Source organism: Globicephala melas, chromosome 1 (assembly GCF_963455315.2).
Source record: "Globicephala melas chromosome 1, mGloMel1.2, whole genome shotgun sequence".
NCBI classification, from domain to species: Eukaryota; Metazoa; Chordata; class Mammalia; order Artiodactyla; family Delphinidae; genus Globicephala; species Globicephala melas.
In genome coordinates, this window is record NC_083314.1 from 72,351,773 (window position 1) to 72,372,546 (window position 20,774).

Sequence of the window (20,774 nt, forward strand, 5' to 3'; positions counted from 1 at the left end):
CTGCATCTAGTCAGTGTCGTTGGGCCACCCCTGCCCCCATCCTTCTAGTCAAAGGAGAAATGTGGATAAGGAATAAGTGGAAAGTTGGGGAAGGGCAGAGAGATTCCCTCCCAGGGTGACAGTAGACCCGCCGCCCCTACCCCCAGGCCAGGCTTCTCTATGTGAGGGTCAGAGGTTGCTCTTCAAATGTGGAACCTGAGAAGGAAAGGGAGTGGCGAGGACCCCTGTCGGGGAAGGTGGCTCAATTCCCTGAATATGCTCAGAAGCACAGGGTGCCTATGGGTCTCCATCTCCACCAAGGGTAAAAATAAGAACAAATCCCTTAGGCAGCAGCAAGTAAGTTTTGACTTAGCAGGAAGCATTTCCTGGGTATAAGGGATTCGCAGGCAAAGGGGAAGGATGGAAAGAGGTGGAAGACTCACTCCCCCGATGAGAAAGAGAGGCCCAGCTTAGCCGCCTATTAAACAGAGGTTGGGTGGCCTAGGAGACATTTCCAAAGGGGCTCAGGGCCCCTGTGGGCCATGGACTTCCAGCTGTCTCAGATAACTCCCTTGATCATTTCCACAGCCCCTAGCAGAGAACATCATTGAATCTGCCCCTTCCCAACGGCCCGCTATCTGCTGTTTCTTCTAGCTCTTCTTGTTGTCATATTTCTGGGCCAGCTGCTGTGGGGCAAGGAGATTCCTGAGGCCTGCTGATGGGAGGCGCACACTGGACACCCCTAGGCTGGGGCTTTGATTGGAGGGGAAGAGCTCAGTGGATAATGCTCCCAGGTTGGCCCTTCAGGACCCCAGGGTTAAGAAAAGATCTGGTAGGAAGAGAGAGCTTTGGGATGAAGAAGAAAGTCAGGGTTATTGCTCTGATTCTGGTGCTATAAGCCGGCTGTGTGATTGTGGGAAAGTTACTCAACTTTGCTAAACCTTGGCTTCCTCTTCAGTGAAATGAAGGGGTTGAACAGGATGACCATGCGGGCCTCCCAGCGCCGACATGCCATGATGATATGGTGGCCAGATGAAAAGTGCAGTTTAAGTGGGCCTGGGTTCAACTTGCAGTCACCTCTTCCTTACTCGTGGTCCTTCTGGACAAGTCAGCTAACCTTTCTGAGTCTGGTTTCCACACATTCACATGAAGGCAATGGCATTACCCACCTCTCAGGGAGGATAGGATGACGTGGTACGTGGAAACCCAGCACAAGGGCTGAGGTGGGGAAGTCCGCAGCACGTGGGGACACAGAGGGGCAGCAGCTCACACTGGGGCTGTGGGCGTCTGGAAGGGCTTCTCAGAGAAAGTGACATCTAAGGCGAGGCTTGAAGGAAGGGTAGAGATCGACCAGGTGGAGTGGGGAGGGGAAGAGTGCTTCACGGAAGAGGCCCCATTGTTTGCCAAGAACTGTTGGTAAGAGAAGGCATGGCCTGTTCAAGCACTGGGAGAAGCTTAGTGTAGCTGGCGGGCAGAGGCTGTGTGTGAGGGGTGGGTGGAGGACCGAGAATGCTGGTGCTGGAGAGGCCAGCTTATTACATACTCGGTCCCACCTGTCATTCTTGGGGCTTACGAGTTGGGATCCCTCCACTTCGCCTCCATCTTTCTTTTCCTACTTTTCTTTCTCCCAAGCTCAGTCCTCTTGTCTTTGGTCACGTGGGCTCCAGGAAGCACTGGGCTTCCCAGGAGGACCTGGTCGGTCCAGGGAGAAGCTCTATCCACAGTTGCCCGACTCTGGACCAGTTTGGGGTCCAGGTCTGGAGTTTTCCGCCTCTCTCCTTTCCCATGATGAAAGACGGATCTGCCTCCTGCAGAAGGCTCTGGGTTTCTGGCATTGAGGCTCCGTGCTAAGCACTGAGTACCCACGGTGGGCCCTCCCCCACCTGGCCCCTCCCCCACCTGGCCCCTCATGAGAGAGAAACACGAGAGTGTTGATGGCAGTGGGCTGAGGGCAGTGTGGAGTGAGAACTGAGGGAAACTAGAGAGAAGACAGCTCTTCAGCCTGGAGTAAAGGCGGATGGAGAGACCGAGTCAGTGCGCGCAGCTGTCTGAAGGTTGACGCTTTAATGGGAAGCTCGGAGGAAGGACTTCCCAAGGATGAAGCAGGTCACATACCAAAAAGGGAGACTGAGGGAGGGAAAAGAAATGTACAATATCAATCCTATGGGCTCTTTTAAGCCAAAAAATACTTAGACAAAGCTCTATACTAGGCACTGAGGAGGTCACAAAGATGAACAAAACACAGGCTAGGAAGCAGTTCAGAAATGATTCTCCTGATTGACAGGAGAATCATTGACAGGAGGGGGTAACTCTCCTGCCTCCCCGCCACCTACACTGCCTCTTGGACCGTCCACCGACTAGGTCCAAGGCCTCCCTCATCACAGCCACACAGCTTCTAAGATCACAGATGAGAAAAGGTATAGAGAAGGGGGCTTCAGCCGGGAGGTAGGTCAGCCTCCCTCTCTTCTCTCAGGTGGGGAGCCCCACTGGTTCCAGGACCCTAAGGAACCGGTCCCATCAGGTTGGCCTCTCTCTGGTTTCTCAGATTCTGGTGGCAGATCTGGTGACAGCTCAGTGGCTCCCTGGCCTCCACCCCAAAAACCTTATCTTCTGGGGCCTGGCCATCCTGGGCTCTTTAAAAAATTAATTTTTTTTTTTTATCATTTCTTAGTGAGTTATTCTCTTAAGGCTCCATCAGCAGGTGGAATGGAAGACCCCTCCCACCCTGATGCCTTGGGTAACCAAAGCATTATCCTCCTTCAGTGCCTGCTCTGTCTGGAGGACCCGCACATCAATGCCTTGTTTCCCGAGGTACTCCACAGTTGATGAGGGTACCTTCGAGGCCTCACTCATCCCCTGGCCAATAACAAGGGTCAGCACGCCTTTCTCGACAACTTCCTGCACATCTGCAGGCTGCACACCAGGAGAACGCTCAGTTCTTGTTTCTCTCCAGCCCCAAGCCTGACTTCCCCCTGGCCACACTTTGCAGCCCTTACAGATTTTAGTAGAGCCTGGTACCTTCATTTGCCCCCTAGGAGAGGGAAACAATTTCAGGGGAAGAAGGAACTTAACCGAACTCCCATGCCCTCTCTTTTCAGAGTTACGATCCCAAACCTCTCCGTGTTTTACCCCTCATCCCGGGCTTTGAGCAGCCTGCCAGCTGGCTGGAGCCCCCAAGGGGAAGCAGGAGGGCAAGGGGCCAACGAGCATGATGTAGGAACTGAGTTCTGTGTGTCATCCCTCACTAAACACCTTTCCTACCTCTCGGCAGGTTGAATGGGTTTTGGAGGGAGCTTCACCTTGGGAATTATGATGGAATTACAGGGAGGTAGGATGAAGGAGGTGGGCTGGAAGCCTCCTCCAATTCCAGGGCTGTAGTAAGTCCTACCGCATGAATCACTGTTACCCTGGAGAAAGGACAAATAAGGCAGGAGGTAGCTGGAGCGTCACCGAGCCCACGTGGGTGTGGAGAGGCCGCATGAGTGAAGGTCCCCGGGACTTGGAGACAGAGGGTCCGGCTTTGCCATTAAATAAACATCAGCAAGTTACTTTACCTCTCGGAGCCTTGGTTTCTCTAATTTGCTAGTTATTTTTCTTTCATCTGCAAAGTAGGCTAATAATAATATCTTATGTTTGCATACAGGCCTTACAGATTTCACATACTTTTATCTCCTGTAATCCCAACCAAACAATGGAAGGTTTTATTGCCTCCTTAGGTGAGGAAACTGAGCCCTAGAGAGATGAAGAGATTGACTGAAGTTCCCATAGCAAGTAGATGGCACAGATCTGGATGGCAAATAGTGGGAAAGAAGGATAGATAGGGAACTTTGGCTGTGACCCAGACCTGCCAGGATAACAAATAGGTTTCATTTGTGAGGCTAACTGCATTGGATGGAAAACGGCTCTCTGTATCACCATGCTGGGAAAGATTCTGAGGTTCAGTGAGGAAAAAAGTACTGTGATGAATTAGTGATATCTGTTAAGGGCAGGAGGTGGGGTAAATGACGGCCCAGACGCAGTTGGTTGGCATCCCTAGCCTGGAATCAGACCAGGGATTTCATGTCTAAGTCTTTCCTCTATACTAATCAATTAGGTTAAATTCAAAGGCACCAGCTTGACAAGAGAACTGAGGTGTAGTCTCTGCCTTCAAGGAGCTCACCATCTCTCAAGGACAGAGGCGTGCTATATCGATGATGTGGCAAAGCGTCCCGGGAACGTAGAGAGAGTAATGAGGGCATTTTAGGCAGAGAGACCTGCTTGGTAAAAGCATGGGGCCGTGCAAGTGGGGTGCAGACTGCGTTTGAAGAGCCAGTGGCAATTCTATATGGCTAGAAGATGGGGTCCATAGGGAAAAGTACCAAAAGGAGAGGCTTTGGAAATCAAGGTGGCATCAGATGGTGGAGGGTTCTGAATGCCATGTCTAGAAGTTTGGGTTTTACTACAGAAGCTGTGGAACTCCTTGAAGGATTGAGAGCCAGAGCGATGGGATGTAATTGTGTTGTTGAAAGGCACTGCGGCAGCTGAGGGGGTGGAGGTGAGGGAGGCGAGGCTGGGGGTGGGAAGACAGGAGATCATTGCAGCACTTCAGGTGAAAGAGAACTAGGGCAGCCTCAAAGGAGTTGGAGAGAAGCCCACAAAGGCAGAATTGATAAGACCCAGTGACCCGCTGGATGAGCGGCAAGAGAGAAACCGAGGGCGACTCTAAGGTTTCCAGCCTGGGCACTGAATGGACGGTGATGCTGGGAACAAGAGGGGAAGCACAGGAGAGACTCCCTTCTGAGTAGAGAGGATATCAGTCTGAACACGTTAAAACTAGACTCTCCAGTTAGAGGGAGCCTGTAAGTGTTGGTTGTACAGGGCAGAGGTGAGGGGAATCTGTGGGAGTGGTTGAAACAGCCGAGGAAGGGAGAGCAGAGTGGTTAGAGATGCCAAGGGGGATCCCTGAGAAACACCAACAATTCAGGGCCCGCGAGAGACCACAGCAAGAGAGATGGACCAAACCTAAAGAGACCGGGAGGAGAGAGCCTGGAGGACCATGTCAGAGAGTGAAGATGAGACTCTGCACCGTTAGTGCTGACCCCACCCAGTGCTCTTGGTACGTCTGTGCACTTATCTAATTCTCCCAGCACTCTGGTGAGGTAGATATCATTAGGCCCCTTTTTTTTTGCAGGTAAAGGAAAAGGAAACTCAAAGAGTTTAAGTGATTTGCTCCAAATCCCAAAGCCTAGAAGTGGCAGGGCCACTAATGAGCTAATCAAGGTCTCCAAAATCAGTGGATCCCCACCACATCTCAATAAGAACCGAAGGACAGAGTGTCCAGGGCAGACAGGCTGGCCATCAGTCTCACATGATGCAGAGAGACTGCTGGGGTCGAGGACTGAGAAAACGCCCTTGGCTTTGATGATTGGAAGGTTAGCTGTGACCTTGGAGAGAGATTCTTGCGGCTCTAACTGCCACCAGCTGGCTGTGCGGATCAAGTGGAATTGCGTCTAATGTGCTTCATATCAATGCAGAGCCTGGGAGTCTGAAGGAGGCTGATGCTGTTATTTTTACTGTTATTAAATATTGGTAAATTGGACCACTTGATATTGCTGACATGGGACCCGTTCTTTAAAACTGGTGATTTCATATGGTTCAACCTAACAGTAAAAGGGGGTGGGCTGGGGTTGGTGGGCAGGAGAGGACAGGAGAAGGCAAGCCGCCAGGGCAAGGGCAGTCCCATGGGGCTGGGGAGCCCTGCCCCCTGGTGGCGAGGAGGTAATCTTCAGCCCCAGGCTGAGGATCGGTGAGGCTTGAAGTTTGCAGGAGTCCCTCTCATCTCCTCCGCTCCCCTCCAGCCATCTGTATAGTCTTGCCAGCACCCTCTCCACTAAGTCCAGCTGGGCATGGGGGTGAACTCTCCCTAGGGGGCTCTGTCTGGAAGAATACTTCTAACCTCTCAACTAGGGTGATCCTCTCAACCAGTATCTTTGGGGATCAGTTGGGTTCTCCCCTATGGAGAAGCCAGGAGCCTAGGCCAGGTGGTGACTGATTAAATAGAGCAGGCTGACACACGAATAAGAGGTCTTCAACAGACCCCTTGATCATCGCCAGCCCAGCCCCTCTGAAATCTCCCCCAGTATGCTTGGGAGCCCTTTCAGTGTCGCAGGTCTTACTGATAACAGTAGAATAACAATGACAACAGAAGTTATTTGTACTAATGCCATTGCTTCCAGCCGTGTCTTAGCACCTGGACTGCTTTTTCTGGCTCTTCGGTCAAGGTGAGGAGGGATGGGTTAATGTCTCTGAGATGTTCCTCTGGGGTGAGGACCCAGATGGGGCCAGGCCTGCAGGCTCTTGGGATGGCTGGAGCTGGGGCTGAGGAGGCAGTGGTGCATCCTTTGTCCTCAGCTGAACTCTGCACAGTGCCAAGCTTCTCAGACAGGACCAGGATGTGCAGCCCTGCAGCCCTACACAATGGGTAGGCGCAGGCGCTGTGGCCGCTGTGGTGACTCAGAGAGGGAGCGTGCTGGGGGGCTGGGGGGGCTGGAGGGTGAGGAGGCAGGTGCATCAAAGAGGCAGTCCCCATGGGCTGCGTGTGCCAGGAAGTCATCCTCCCTCTCCAGCTGGGGAAAGGGGGGTCGCTGAGGTACCCCACTCTGGGCAGTTCTCTGCAGGAACACTGTTCCCTTCTCACAGGGCACAGAGGCACTGCCTGGGGATTGGGGCGGAAGAAGGGGCAGTGGTCCCAATCAGCCCACACTGACAGGACGGGTGGTGTCTGGACAGAGGCGAACATCTGACATGGCCCCATCTCTGTGTTCTTCCCTCTCTTGACCGGAAAACACACAGGGGGGTCAGAAGGGCCAGATGGAGGTCACAGGCTCCCAGGAAACGCTTTGAAGGCTTTTATCCTTTCTTTTGATCAGTCTATGAGAACTTTCCAAACGTTGACACAAGGGAAGAAAAGCCTATTCTTCCTTGGGCCAGGGCCTTGTGTCAGGCCGAGGCTAGAGGATGGGAGGGAAGGGGAAGGAGACTGGAGGGTGAGAGGCAGAGGCAGCAGTGACTCAGCTGGCAAGGCAGGCCCCCCGACACACACACGGCCCTTTTCTTCCCCACCTCAAGATTTGTGTACATCTGGCTCTGTTTCTATTTGTTTGTTTTCTTTGGGGCAGGACAGAAGGGAGATTAATGAACAAAGCCATCAAGTTGAAAAAGAACCCCAAACCCGACTCCATTCTTCTCCCAACCTTGAGGGCTTACATAATCCCGCAGTGCTTTTCTTCCAGGCCTTCCTTGACACCCGTCTCCTTTCTCCTCTCTTCCCCCCTCTCTCATTAAGAACACTTGAGAGCCCAGAAATGCTCCTTTTCAGTCCCCAGTGCAGCTGATCTCCTCCTGGAGGCCTCCAAGGCCGCTATTCAAGTTGGAGTTGGTATCCAAAACAGAGATAATATGGTTGGTGAGAGGGGGCTGAGTAGCAGTCTCCTGTCTCCACCAAGGCCAGTGGGAGGGATGAGACGAATCTGTATTGGGAGGGACACAGGCTGGATGTGGACATTTAAAACAGGAAATGACCTTGAAAACCCTCAAGCACAGAGCCTCCCAACCTGACCCAGAAACAGGTTGTGAAGGGCAGAGGGAATTTTACCCCAGAAGACACAGGGATGGGCCATAAGCTCCCACACACTGGACATCCTTGAAATCTGTTTTGTCTTTTAAATTATGTAAATTTTTCATTCTACTCCATCAGACATCGTTTGTTTAATATTAAAATAAGATTTTCCCTCAAAACCCTTGAGTAAAATTGATAGCTCAGGAAAATACATTAAATTTAATCCTGTGGTTCCGAACACCTCCTGGCACACTACTTTGAGAAGTGTGGAGCTAATCCAATGCCCTTTTTCCACAATTAAAGATATAATGGCTGAAGAGCTTTAGACACCTACCCAAGGTCACTTTTAGTCAGAGGCAGAGTTGAGGCTGGCACCTAAGTCTCTTGCTTCCCAGTCGAGCCCACTTTCTACCAGATAATGCTGCCTTCTTAGTTCTGTCTCCAGGATGCTAGGCTTGGACACGTACCTAGCTCAGCTGTCTAAGATGAGTGTGGGCTTAGAGACCAGCCCAGCCTCAGGCCCGGGAGCTGGTCATGCTCACAACCTCTCTGTGTGCAGGGCTGTCTCAAAACGTAGCACTTGAGCATGATGGGCAGTTACTGGGACAGAGAAGGAGCTGGTACTACCACTTTCTATTTCTATCTCTACCCCCCAGTGACTGGTTCAGGTATTCCTGTACCTTCAAACCTAAAATAATCGGATTAGTTCATAGCTATAGTGGGAACGCCTCCTGTCTTCCTAGAAACTGCCTTCCTTTCTGATCCTGTTTCCAAACCCCTAAATCAAGAAGCTCTTTTCTGGAGGGAAGAAGCAGGGAGAATAGAAGGTTGTGGGGCTTAGAATGCCTTTACTAATGCGGGCACCTAGGCTTCGGGTTATGGGTGGAGATACAGTGTGACGCAGAATTTGAAGGTCCGAGCTGCGATTTGATGGATAGCATAGTATTCTTCCATATCACCATCTTCCAAAATCAGATTTCTAGGAGGCTGAAGAAACTCTTAGGGGAAGAAGGGATGATCCAGACAGATGTGCAGGGAGTGAAAAGACAAAGAGGACAGTGAAAAGGAGGATAGAATCAGGGAGACACATTTTGGTAACAGCCAGCATGAAATACGAGCAAGGCAGTGTAGATGATAGAAGAGATGAGAAGAGAGTTGGGAGCAGAGCCCAAGAGAAGGAAATGGGGAGGATAAAGACCTGCCATGCCAACCTAGGAGAGGAGCACTGAGATGGAACAGTCATAACAAAAGAGTATCACCGCTAACCATCAGATGCACCCTGGGTGTCATTGCTGGTGAATTCTTCACACCTGGCTGGTTCCTGCTAGACTCCTATCATGCGCTAGGTGTCCATCTTCTCTGCTTGTTGAGTGTGGAATTTGCTCATCAAAGGCAAATTCAGTATATAGTATTAACCTGAAGCTACAGTGGAAAGGACTTTGTAATGCAGCCAGAACTAGGTACTAATCTCAGCTCTGCTACATATATGTTGCATTGCCTGGGCTCTCTGAACCCCAGTTTCATAAGTAACTGTGAAGATAAAAACTCTGTTCCCCAGAGTTGTTGCAAAGATAAAATGTGAAGTGCTGGTCTAAACTAGGCATTCAGTAAATGATAGTTGCTCTCCTTCTTTCTTCTTCCATTTCCTTGAACCAAACATCAGGAAGAAGTACTCCATGGTCAAAAGAGAAAACTCACCCAGTGGCTCTGTGAAAGGGTATGCGGCTAGAGCACCATGAAGAGGAGGCCAAGTCCCTGCATCTGGTCCCTGTGGGAGGCATGGGGCTCCACACCCACGCCGTGTGGCTCTCACCCTTCATTCTAGTGGCCACAAGGCAGGAGGGTGTTGTGGGATCAGAGCCCATCATTGTTTTCCCGATTTGTCCTGTTAAGTCTTTCATGTGCTCCCAACACTTCAACCAAAATGATTGGCTCCTATCCCCTGCTGGCCCTGAATCTACTCAATGCTGTACCTTTTGCTTGTACTGCTCCCTTCCCTGGAGGTGCCTGCTCTTTGACACCCCCAAACTCCAGTCTCCAAGGGTCCAAATCTTGCCTATCCTTCAGGCCCAGTCCCAATGCCACCTTCCTCTATATAATCTCCCCTGAGTGAGACAGTCAGGTATGGAGGAAAAAACTCAACTCCTGGTTGTGACTTACTCATAACAACCTAGTAATAAGTGGGGATAATAAATGGGGATAATAACATTCCTACAGGGTTGTTTGAGGAATTATATGAGCTAACATTAAAATATCCCCAACAACTTAGCCCAGTGCCTAGCACCTAACAGGTTCTCAATCAGTACACGTTCGTCACCTTCTCAGCCCCACCCCCTTGAGCTAGATGTCACCTTTCCCTTTGCAAAGTCCCTCAGCACTTCATGGGTCCCTATTCCACGGCACTTATCACTTCTTGCCTGTTATGTGGTTGTCTCCCTTAATAGACTGTAAGGTCCTCAAGGCCAGAGTCCACACCTAATTCACCTCCATAATTCAAGTGTCTTGTTTAGAATCCGGCACCCTGTAAATGTCTATTGTATAAATGCATGAAAACACAACTGAGACTGCATGGATCTTCCTGTGTGGTGGGCAGCATCATTACAGATGAGGACATTTGGTTTGTTTGTGTATCTATTAGTGTCTATAATTAGTTAGTGGGGTTTCTGTGGATACAAGGAAAAAGAGAAAACGTCGTAAGAAAAATCAAGAGAAGACACAAACAAGAAGGGGGAGTGAGAAGGCCCCAGAGGGAGAGAGGCCCTGGACCAGAGTGAAGTTCCATCTGTTGTACCCAGGCCAAGAGCTTCCACATATCCTTAGTCCTCCTGGAGGATGGAGTCCGTTCCCAGTGCTCTTAGATTGGCCCCTACACCTGGAGTGATTTGGGAGCCCCCTTCTGCTCATTTATTCACTCATAAACTACTTCTTGAGCACCTACTCTGTGTCATACATTGTGTTAGTCGTATATCAGACTCATCAAAACGTGTTATGGCTGAATCCTTATTTTAAGAAGCTTCTTTGTAGTAGAAGACACATGCTATACCAAGTAGATGTGCCGTAAGAGATATAGATGGAGATATATATAATACATATATTCAGAAAAGAGAGGCCTTACTTAAGGCTATGCGGATCAGAGAAGGCTTCCTGGAAGAGGAGTCATTTGAACTGGGCTCTGAAAGATATCATGGCTATGTAGAGACAAGGAGAAAGGGAGGTCGGGAAAAGAGAAGAGCATGAACAATCACGTGAAGGCAGGAAAGCATGGGTGTATGCGACAGGGAGCAGGGGACAGTTGGTTTGTCTGAAGTTTGCCATAGGAGAGATGAGGCAGGAAATAAGGCCGGAATGAGGTGTAGAAGCAGACCATGCAACTGTGTCAGACTGAGTTTGGCTTCTCTTTGATGGCTAGTGGACACATTATCTGTCAAACCTAAACCCAAAGGTCGAAGGGATTGAGTTGGGGAAGGATTTTGGAGATAGTTACAGTATAATGACAAGTGGAGTTTGGAGGCAGAGAGGTTTGGGAGGCCGAAGGTCTCGATTTACCAAGTCACATCGTCTCTCGGAGCTTCAGTTTCTTCATTCATAAACTAAGGATTGTCATCTTAATACCTTATAGGAATTCCGTGAGAATAAAATGTGAAAGTGCTTTGTGAAGTGGATACATGTGTACTGATTTGTGATCAGAGGTGTAACTGGGGAAGAGTGATCCAGTAGTAGCGTAGGAAGGATTTGGGGAGAGAAAGAATAGAGACAGGAGATGTGTAGGAGGCTGATGATTCAGCAAAAAGGTGTGAAGGACCTAAAGTAAGACAGTGAAATGAAGGGGAAGAGACACAAGTAACCCACAGCTCGTGGCATCCAGTGAATATTGAGATGAGATGAGGAAGGAGGGGAGTTTGAGATAATCCCTAGATTTTCAAAGGATGATGGCACTGTTAACTATTTAGGAAACGAAAGAGAGGCAGGGGTAGAGAAGAAAGGGTTCATTCACACGTGGAGGTGGATGCATTTAGGATTCGTGCTCCAAAGCTTCTTCATTCAGGTTGCTCTTGCCACAGAGAGAACAGATAAAGCTCTCTGCTCAGGGCTGCTTCCCTGCCCACCACCCCTCCCTACCCCAGCCTGACAGGTTTCAGGAGAAGGTGCACAGCTCTAACCTGCCCCCTCCACCACTGCCCCGCGGAGGGGCTGAAGCATCCTTTCTGGTCACTCAATTTGACAGAGTTTGCCCCTATGCCCACAGCTATTCCCAAGCAAGGCTTGTTTTCCTCCTTCATCTTCCAGCAAAGGGGACAGCGAACCCAGAGGGAGCTGGGACCAGTGCCTTGGGGCTTGCTCTCTCCCACCTTCAGAAAAAAGAAATCGCAAACATTTGCACATGAGCAGAGTCCGTGAGGCAGACCAAGGCTGCAGCTCTGACTCAGGCCTCTGTCTCTCTAAATCAGGCTTCCAGTCATCCCTTTACTCAGACTTTCTTAACAAACTGCACTTGGTACTGGGGAAACAGGTGACGTTCACAGTCTGTGGGCTTAAATTGAGAACTCACAGATGGCAAACAGTGGTAAACAAACCATTGCAAAGCACGACGATGTTTGAAAATAGGAATGTGTACAAACCATGCTTAGTAAACCCATGCTGGGGGCGGGGAGGTAGAGGAGATGAGCTGTTTCTTCGAGGGTCAGGGAGGCTTCCAAAGGGGCAACTAACACTTGAGTGAGTTTTGAAAGATAAGCTGGAGGTCATCAGGTGGGCACGGAGCGGGTCCAGTGCAAAAGCGGGTCCAAAGGTAGAAGGGATGAACAGCGAGGTGCTTTGTGGAGCTGGAGTCTACGATACGTGTGGAAGAGTGGCAAGACCAAAGCCGAGAAGGAGGCAGAGACCAAATCATGAAGGGCCTTGAGTGCCATGCTCAGAGCAGTGGGGAGCCGGGGATCAGTTTTACTCACAAGAGGAGTGTCTGTACTGCAGAGCAGTCCTGTCCTCAAGAAGGGCTCTGATAAATCCATTCATTCTGGAGAACAAATGACTCAGGTAAAGAAAGCTCTAGGTCAGTCTGCAGGCAGGAAGCAGAAGGAGGGAGAGGTATTTGCTGAGGGAACCTGCTGGACATCACTGTAGGTGTGTCTGGCATTTGTTTTAGGGACTCGTTAGTTTAATTTTTAGAGGAGAAAGAAGGTGATTGTGTCTGTTTCTCTTCTGACCACTCAGAGGCTGCTTTTGTTTTCAGAATTCTTCAGCTCCTGTCCCTGGTATCTGGCTGGGACTGTTTTGGGGGAAACAGCACCCTCTAGAGGAGAGAGTTTGTGTGTTTCAGGTGGGGCAGCAACAAACCATTTCCAGAACTCGGGCCTGCTCCCTTCCCAGGGGCCCGGGGGGGTGGAGTGTGGCTGATTGTTTATCTGCTGCTGACTCTCACTACCGGGGAGAACAAAGCTGCCTGGCTCTGGGAGGTGCAGCAGATAATAGCCGGAGGAGGCAGATACAAAGGCTGGCAACAGCAGGCACACAGCTGGAGGTGGCAATCGCAACAAAGAGGTCTAGCCAGTACCAAAATCTCCAGTGCCCCGAATCTGTAGCCTTAACGCTGGGCTCTGGAAGCTCCGGGCTCTGTCTTCTCTGTCTCAGCTGTGATCCTCTATACAGGGGACCACAGAGGCACCTCCTGAAAACAAGAGACTGTGAGAATGAACCTGGGATGCACAGAAGCAGTTGCTACAATTTAAAAGTTCTGGATCAGAAGCCAGAAGACCTGGGTTCTGGTTCCAAAACTACTTGGAGCAAATCTCTCTGAACCTTAGTTTCTAATGATGCCTTTCCTACTTACCTCATGGTGTGGGGGTCAAATTACATGTTTCATAAACTGTAAAATGATATATAATCATAGACTATTATCTTGGGAACGATAAGCAAGACTTTCCTTGGGCCCCAAGAGCTTCCATTTCCCCAGATATAGAGTCTCTCTTCGGCACAAACAAAGCTAGGGCTTTGATGTGGGATCTCTGGATGTCATGGTAGAAGGGGCGGGGTAGAGATGGGGAGGAGGCAGGCATCTTGATCCTCTATGAATGTAGTTGGAAACTTAAAAACAATCTTTAACCTTCCCACCCAAAACTTTAATCTCCTCTCTAGAATCTCTGCAAAGCGCTCGTCCAACCTGTCCTTGAACACCACTGGGGACAGGGTACTCTCTACCTTTTGAGATGCTCTTTCTACATTTGTTACAATGTTCTTCATATCAGTCTGGAATCTTTTTTCAGTGGTTTGAGCTCACTGGTCCTGGTTGTTCCCCTTGGAGCTCAAAGAACAAATCCAAACCTTTGTTCACATGGCAGCCCTTCAAACCAAATATTCTCACATAGCCTTCATATCCCTCAGATCGTCTCTCCTCCCAAGTAAAGTTCCCCGTTTCCTTCAAACACGTCTCATATGATTTGGTTCTGAATCCTTTCATGTCCTGATTGCTCCTTGAGACTCAATACTGCAGATGTGGGATCAACAGAGCAGAATCAACTGAATCCTTATTTTATTCTAGATACTTTAATTCAACTAAAGCAGCTTAAGATTGCATTGCTTTTTTTGGCAACCAAAACATGTAGATAACTCACACTGGATTACTTTCTGTTAAAATGCCTAATTTCATTTTCATGGTTCTGCTTACGAGATCACATCTTTCCAACGCAGAACTTGCTCAGGTAATTTTTGGACCCAAATGTAATCAAACATTTATCCTTTTTGCTCGATTTGGCCCACTCCTCTGCTCCTTTTGGATCCTAATTCTGCCTCAGACCTTTCATTTGCAGTCCGTCCCAGCTCTGTGTCATCTGCATAACTGATGGCCATGTGTTCCATATTTTTGAATAAAATTAGTGTTAAGACCATCGACTAGGGCAAGGCCAAAGATAATGCTCTGTGGTACATTGCTAGAAAACTGATTCCAGGCTATCATGATCCGCTCACCAGCAACAGTGATTTTTTATTTTTATTTATTTATTTTTTTTGCGGTACGCGGGCCTCTCACCGTTGCGGCCTCTCCCGTTGTGGAGCACAGGCTCCGGACGCGCAGGCTCAGCGGCCATGGCTCACGGGCCCAGCCGCTCCACGGAATGTGGGATTCTCCTGGACCGGGGCACGAACCCGTGTCCCCTGCATCGGCAGGCGGACTCTCAACCACTGCGCCACCAGGGAAGCCCTGATTTTTTAAGTCACCTAATTAGAGAAGCATTCTGTTCATTTTTCTCTGTCGTATCCCCAAGGACCTAACTTGAGATCTTGTCAAAATCTTGCTTAGATGCACTTTCTCTGTTGCATTTCTCTGATCTGCCAATTTAGTAACCTTGTCATAAAAGGAAATTAAGTTAGCGTGATGTGATGTTACTTGTTCTTAGTGACCCCAGACTGGATCCTACTGATAACTACCTTTCCCCCACTCTGCCCAAGAATTCACTTTCTTAATGTTCCATTCTAGAATCTTGCCTGTGGTTGATACCTTATCTGTTTGTCTGTAGTTTGTGAAATGTACTTCATTTTTCTTTTTGAAAATTAAAATTATGCTCACTTATCCACAACTTTCCAGCACTTCCTTTGTTCTCTAGAATCTGTTTTAGATTCCCCTGTTCCTCAAAATCTCCTGTAGAGGTTTCACATCTTTTCGCGAGTTTGAGGGTCAAAGGAGAAGGCATGCTAATGTGTAAACTTTGAATGGTACATAGATGCAAGCTTTGTGGTGGTTGTTTCTTTTATTAATATTACTACTATTGAGTACTGAATGGGGCTTCACTTGGGCTCTAAATAAGAATTCTTCAAACTTCAGAATTACAAAGCCTCCCTCTTGCTTGAAAGTAGCCAAGGATATTGGGAAGTGGATGGCATCCAGTTCTGGCCAAGAAGTCTCATGTGTATGGAAGTTCCAAGTGCGTGGTGTAAAATGGGCTCCAGGTTGCCTCTGAATATTCTGGGATTCTCGTCTGTTGGTGGTTTCCAATTTAGTGTCTGCTTGGGTGGATATATGAATGGACCCAAATAATTTAGAGTTTCCCAGGGGTAAGGCCATGGGAATACAGAATAAGGGCAGGGTGAAGGAGAATGATAAAATGCAGTGGTATAGACTTTTCGGAATGGAGAACGTGATGAGCCACTCTGTGTTCTCCAAGAAGAACTAAAATTCCCCAGAGGTCACCTGCTCCTTCCCAGAAGGTCTGGCCATCAGATCCAGAGTCCAAGGGCTCAAGTGATTGCAATTCTTTCTCTGATGGAAAAGTACAAGTTATTCCTTGGGCAGGGGTGCCAGGCACTTTGTATTAAGTGAGTTGTCTCCTATTTCAGAGCCTTGTCCCACTTTCTACTATCAGAGTAAATAGCAATCCTGAATTTGAACTTGTGCAGACATAGCCACAAACTAACATACACTCCTAACTCTTCTACTTCACTCAGTCAAGACAATTTTGCCACCTACAACCTGGCATTTCTCCCAGTCCTTGGGAAAATGTTCCTGTGCTGCCAAGAGGCTTCAGTTTGATGTTTTTCCTCCACCATCGCTTGTTTATTTATTTATTTAATAAATTTATTTATTTATTTTTGGCTGCATTGGGTCTTCATTGCTGCGCATGGGCTTTCTCTAGTTGCGGAGAGCAGGGACTACTCTTCACTGTGGTGCGCGGGCTTCTCATTGCAGTGGCTTCTCTTGCTGCTGAGCACGGGCTCTAGGCACGCGGGCTTCAGTAGTTGTGGCTCGCGGGCTCCAGAGCGCAGGCTCAGTAGTTGTGGCACATGGGCTTAGTTGCTCTGCGGCACGTGGGATCTTCCTGGACCAGGGCTCGAACCCGTGTCCCCTGCATTGGCAGATTCTTAACCACTGCGCCACCAGGGAAGCCCCCACCCTCACTTGTTTATTTTTGCTCAGTTCTGTCTGTGCTCTTCCCAACACCACCCCAGACCCTAACCCGGACCTAATTTCCCCAGATGATGCAAATAGATGATGACAATAATAATGATAATGACAATGATAATACTAATAGCGAAATGGGCAGGGTGCTTAGAGAACGTCTTAAGGGGCAGAAGAATGGGTAGTTTCTGCTATCTTCTGAGCCAGGCGAATATCTTTGTATCACCAGTGAGTACTGACGTGGAGGTAGGGGAGAGAATGGAGAAATTAAGGGCATGTGTGTGTTAAGGGGGACTGGCTTGGAAGGAGTTCAACAGGATAGTCTTTCTTGCTGCTGCCATTCTTGAGGGTGGGGAGGGATCCTATTTCAGAATTAGAGATCTTCACGGAACTGGTTTTGTGGTGAATGGAGACCAGTAGACCATTAGTCTCACTCCCACCTTCAAGGAACTGTGAGCTTATTACTCTTTCTTCTCTGCTTCTCCTAAGAATTACAAATGTCAGACTGTACTGCAATTGTTTGCTTACTGAACATGAATCTTTCTCACTATGCTGTGAGTTCTTGGCGAGCAAGGATGCCGTCAGATTCATCTTTGACCTTCCAGCATCTTGCACTACAGTGCCTGGCATATAGCAAGTGCTCAGTAAACATTTGCTAATAAGAGGACAAATCAGTGGCACTAAAATGAATGTTTCTTCTCCCTTCCCATTGGGTGGTGGCTGGGAGTTGCTGGATTTTTGCAATACCGCTCATTATGCTGTCTTGCTCTCTGCAGATGACGTCGGTTGCCAAGGTGTATTACAGCCAAACCACTCAGACAGAAAGCCGGCCCCTAATGGGCCCAGGGATACGACGGAGGAGAGTCCTGACAAAAGATGGCCGCAGCAATGTGAGAATGGAGCACATTGCTGACAAGCGCTTCCTCTACCTCAAGGACCTGTGGACAACCTTCATTGACATGCAGTGGCGCTACAAGCTTCTGCTTTTCTCTGCAACCTTTGCAGGCACCTGGTTCCTCTTTGGTGTGGTGTGGTATCTGGTAGCTGTAGCCCATGGGGACCTGCTGGAGCTGGGACCCCCAGCCAACCATACCCCCTGTGTGGTACAGGTGCACACGCTCACCGGGGCCTTCCTCTTCTCCCTTGAGTCCCAGACCACCATTGGCTATGGCTTCCGCTACATCAGTGAGGAGTGCCCACTGGCCATCGTGCTTCTTATTGCCCAGCTGGTGCTCACCACCATCCTGGAAATCTTCATCACGGGTACCTTCCTGGCAAAGATTGCCCGGCCCAAGAAGCGGGCGGAGACCATCCGTTTCAGCCAGCATGCGGTTGTAGCTGCACACAATGGAAAGCCCTGTCTTATGATCCGAGTCGCCAACATGCGTAAGAGCCTCCTCATTGGCTGCCAGGTGACAGGCAAGCTGCTTCAGACCCACCAGACAAAGGAGGGTGAGAACATCCGGCTCAACCAGGTCAATGTGACTTTCCAAGTGGACACGGCTTCTGACAGCCCCTTCCTCATCCTGCCCCTTACCTTCTACCACGTGGTGGATGAGACCAGTCCCTTGAAAGACCTGCCCCTCCGCAGTGGGGAGGGTGACTTCGAGCTGGTGCTGATCCTAAGTGGGACAGTGGAATCCACCAGCGCCACCTGCCAGGTGCGCACTTCCTATCTGCCGGAGGAGATCCTTTGGGGCTACGAGTTCACACCCGCCATCTCGCTGTCAGCCAGTGGCAAATACATAGCAGACTTTAGCCTTTTTGACCAAGTTGTGAAAGTAGCCTCTCCGAGTGGCCTCCGCGACACCAGTGTACGCTACAGAGACCCTGAAAAGCTCAAGTTGGAGGAGTCATTAAGGGAGCAGGATGAGAAGGAGGGCAGTGCCATTAGTGTGCGCATCAGCAATGTCTGATGGCTTGGTTCCCCACCTCCCCGTACTTCTGGTCTCTTTTCCTCTTTTGGCATCCTGGGTGAGGGATATTACCCAGGCTTACTGGACAGCCCCAGAAGCACCCTTCTCCGCTCCCTCTTCTTTAACCCAGTTGGCCTGTAGTAGTCTAGGCCAACTGGACTTCCTCCCGTTGTTCCCTTCACCTCACCGCACTTCCACCCCAAGATGCACACGTCCCTTAAGCCAGGATGGGGGAAGGAGAGGGAAGATTAGGCTGAAGTGGCTTAGAAGGCCTCAGCCATGCCTGGAGACTCACATTAGGAGGACCATGCAGTTGGATGGATAGGCTCCCCCCACCCCGCCACCTCTCACCACCACCACCAGAAAGTTTGGTGCTTTGAGGCTGGAGTCCCCTCCCTATCTTTCCACTTAGCAAGTTCCCTAAGGCTAGACTCTCTCTCTGATGGTCCCTTTGGGGTTTGTGCCCTCAGAAATATAGGAGTCCAGAATCATTTTATTCTGAAGTCTCTACCAAAACCTGTTGAAAGAAGCCAGGGTTTTTCATGGTGTAGTTAATTTCTGTTGGCAACTCCTGACTATAACCTGGGACCTTGGTCCCCATTGTTCTCCTCTTTCTAGTTTCTCAAGTGGACACTTTCTTAGGATACCCAGTTCCCACATAGATGCCTCTGCTCCCAGAGAACTGAAGTTGACCCGGGAGATATAAAGCACACAGGCACAGCCACCACACCTGCTCCTGACCTGAATACTGAACTCTTCATTGTGGGGTGACTAATGCAGAGCTATTGTCTAAAACCTTGAACCTGGCCTCCAGGCAGCCCTGGGGGGATCTGTTTCCCTGTGTCCCATGAAAGTAATGACCTTCCCCAATATGTTCCCCTGGAAAAAGTCCAACGCCCAGGCCCCACAGAAAGGTCTGGAAATGGTGTTCCAGATTACACTGTCCCTGGCTTCTCTATGATTCTTTCCTGCCCAGTCCACTCTCACCTAAACCCAACTTCGGAGGAAGGGGGAGAAAATGCAAGGGCCTTCCTCTCTTACCACTAAGACTAGACTCACAGGGCACAGAGTCCCCAGGAAAGTTAAACCAACCAAATGGGATGAGTACATTCTCCGATTTCCAGACTGCTGTATAGAGCTTCTGGGAATTGGCAGTGCTTTGTTAAGGTTTGGGCAGAGGCAGGACTCTGTGGCTGGCAGACACTATTCACACTGTTACCCCTCCCAGTGCCCTTCTGAAAAGTGCCAGCTGTTTTGTTAGGCAGTGCTGGGAGGGAAGGAAATTATACCTCCTGATCAAATAACCATGGTCTCCCTCAGCCATTCCTGAGACAGTATAAAATGAATATCAGTCTCATCTCTCCTCTCCTCTGCTATGAAGCCAGTTTCAGGCAAGTTAAAAGGCATACTTTACGAGATCAGACTCAGGCCACTCCTTGTTCCCTGATGGGGACTGTGGTATGGGGTCAGGAAGGGTGTATGGGCACCAGAACTTGCTCTAAAGCTCCAAATCCCAAGAGTGCTTCCTGTTCTCATTTAGGTACCAAGGGACACTCTCCCCCACCCCAAATGGTTTGGCACAGAGTCCCTGTATGAATCAAGTGGCAGTTTATTTAAGGTGGACCAGCCAGTTGTTATAAGGTACACATTTATCCAGAATGAGTACCTGCATCTGTGTGCAGAGCCTCACAGAGAAACCCATGAAATTTGGAGGCTGGACCCATGGTCACCATTTATACAACTGCACAAGATCCTCTTATATTGATCTCTCCTTGAACTCAACTAACTATATCTTGAAGATGAAGACCCTTCATTCCCTACTTACTGTAAACCCCACCATTACTACCTAGCTCTCAAGAAAACAAGAACCGGAACAACTTGAAAATCTGAGACAGAGAACAGAAGGCAAAGAGCCAGCTTCTGGGCTCTCAACTTTATTCAAATGTTAGACTCACTTGATTTCTTTCAACGTGTGTGTGTGTGTGTGTGTGTGTGTGTGTGTGTGTGTGTGTGTGTGTGTGTGTGTGTGTGTGTGTGTGTGTGTGTGTGTGTGTGTGTGTGTGTGTGTGTGTGTGTGTGTGTGTGTGTGTGTGTCTTCTTATCCATTAGCAAGTTATCCTCCATCAAGTTTCTTCTGCACAGAGCTGCTTCCATCAAGTTTCTTCTGCACAGAGCTGCTTCCCTCCTGAGGGAAACACTCTCTTCCCATTCCCCTGCTGTCTATTCCAAGCCTCCAGAATCCTCAGATTCTTGGATAACAAAACGAGAACACTTTCTGACTTAACCTTTTTGATTCTCCTGCATGATTCCACACTTTCCTTTAAATTGCACTTTAAATCATACTCTCCTCTTAATACAACCTGGCTTATTCTCCCATAAGCCCCATCAGAGAGCAATG

At 49.2% G+C, this 20,774-nt stretch overlaps 2 protein-coding genes and 1 pseudogene across 2 annotated transcripts in view; 1 reads left to right on the plus strand and 2 right to left on the minus strand.

Annotated features, from left to right (window-relative positions):
- KCNJ10 (potassium inwardly rectifying channel subfamily J member 10) overlaps window positions 1–20,377 on the plus strand; it is a 30,695-nt gene extending 10,318 nt beyond the window's left edge. The window contains exon 2 of the mRNA XM_030841942.2: window positions 17,237–20,377. Within this exon, the coding sequence (XP_030697802.1) occupies window positions 17,237–18,376 (1,140 nt within the window). The 3' untranslated portion in view covers window positions 18,377–20,377. The remainder of the gene's footprint in view (window positions 1–17,236) is intronic.
- KCNJ9 (potassium inwardly rectifying channel subfamily J member 9) overlaps window positions 1–20,774 on the minus strand; it is a 56,018-nt gene that overhangs the window by 26,703 nt on the left and 8,541 nt on the right. The gene's annotated exons all lie outside the window — the stretch shown is intronic.
- Window positions 2,674–6,764, minus strand: LOC132594155 (mth938 domain-containing protein pseudogene; annotated as a pseudogene).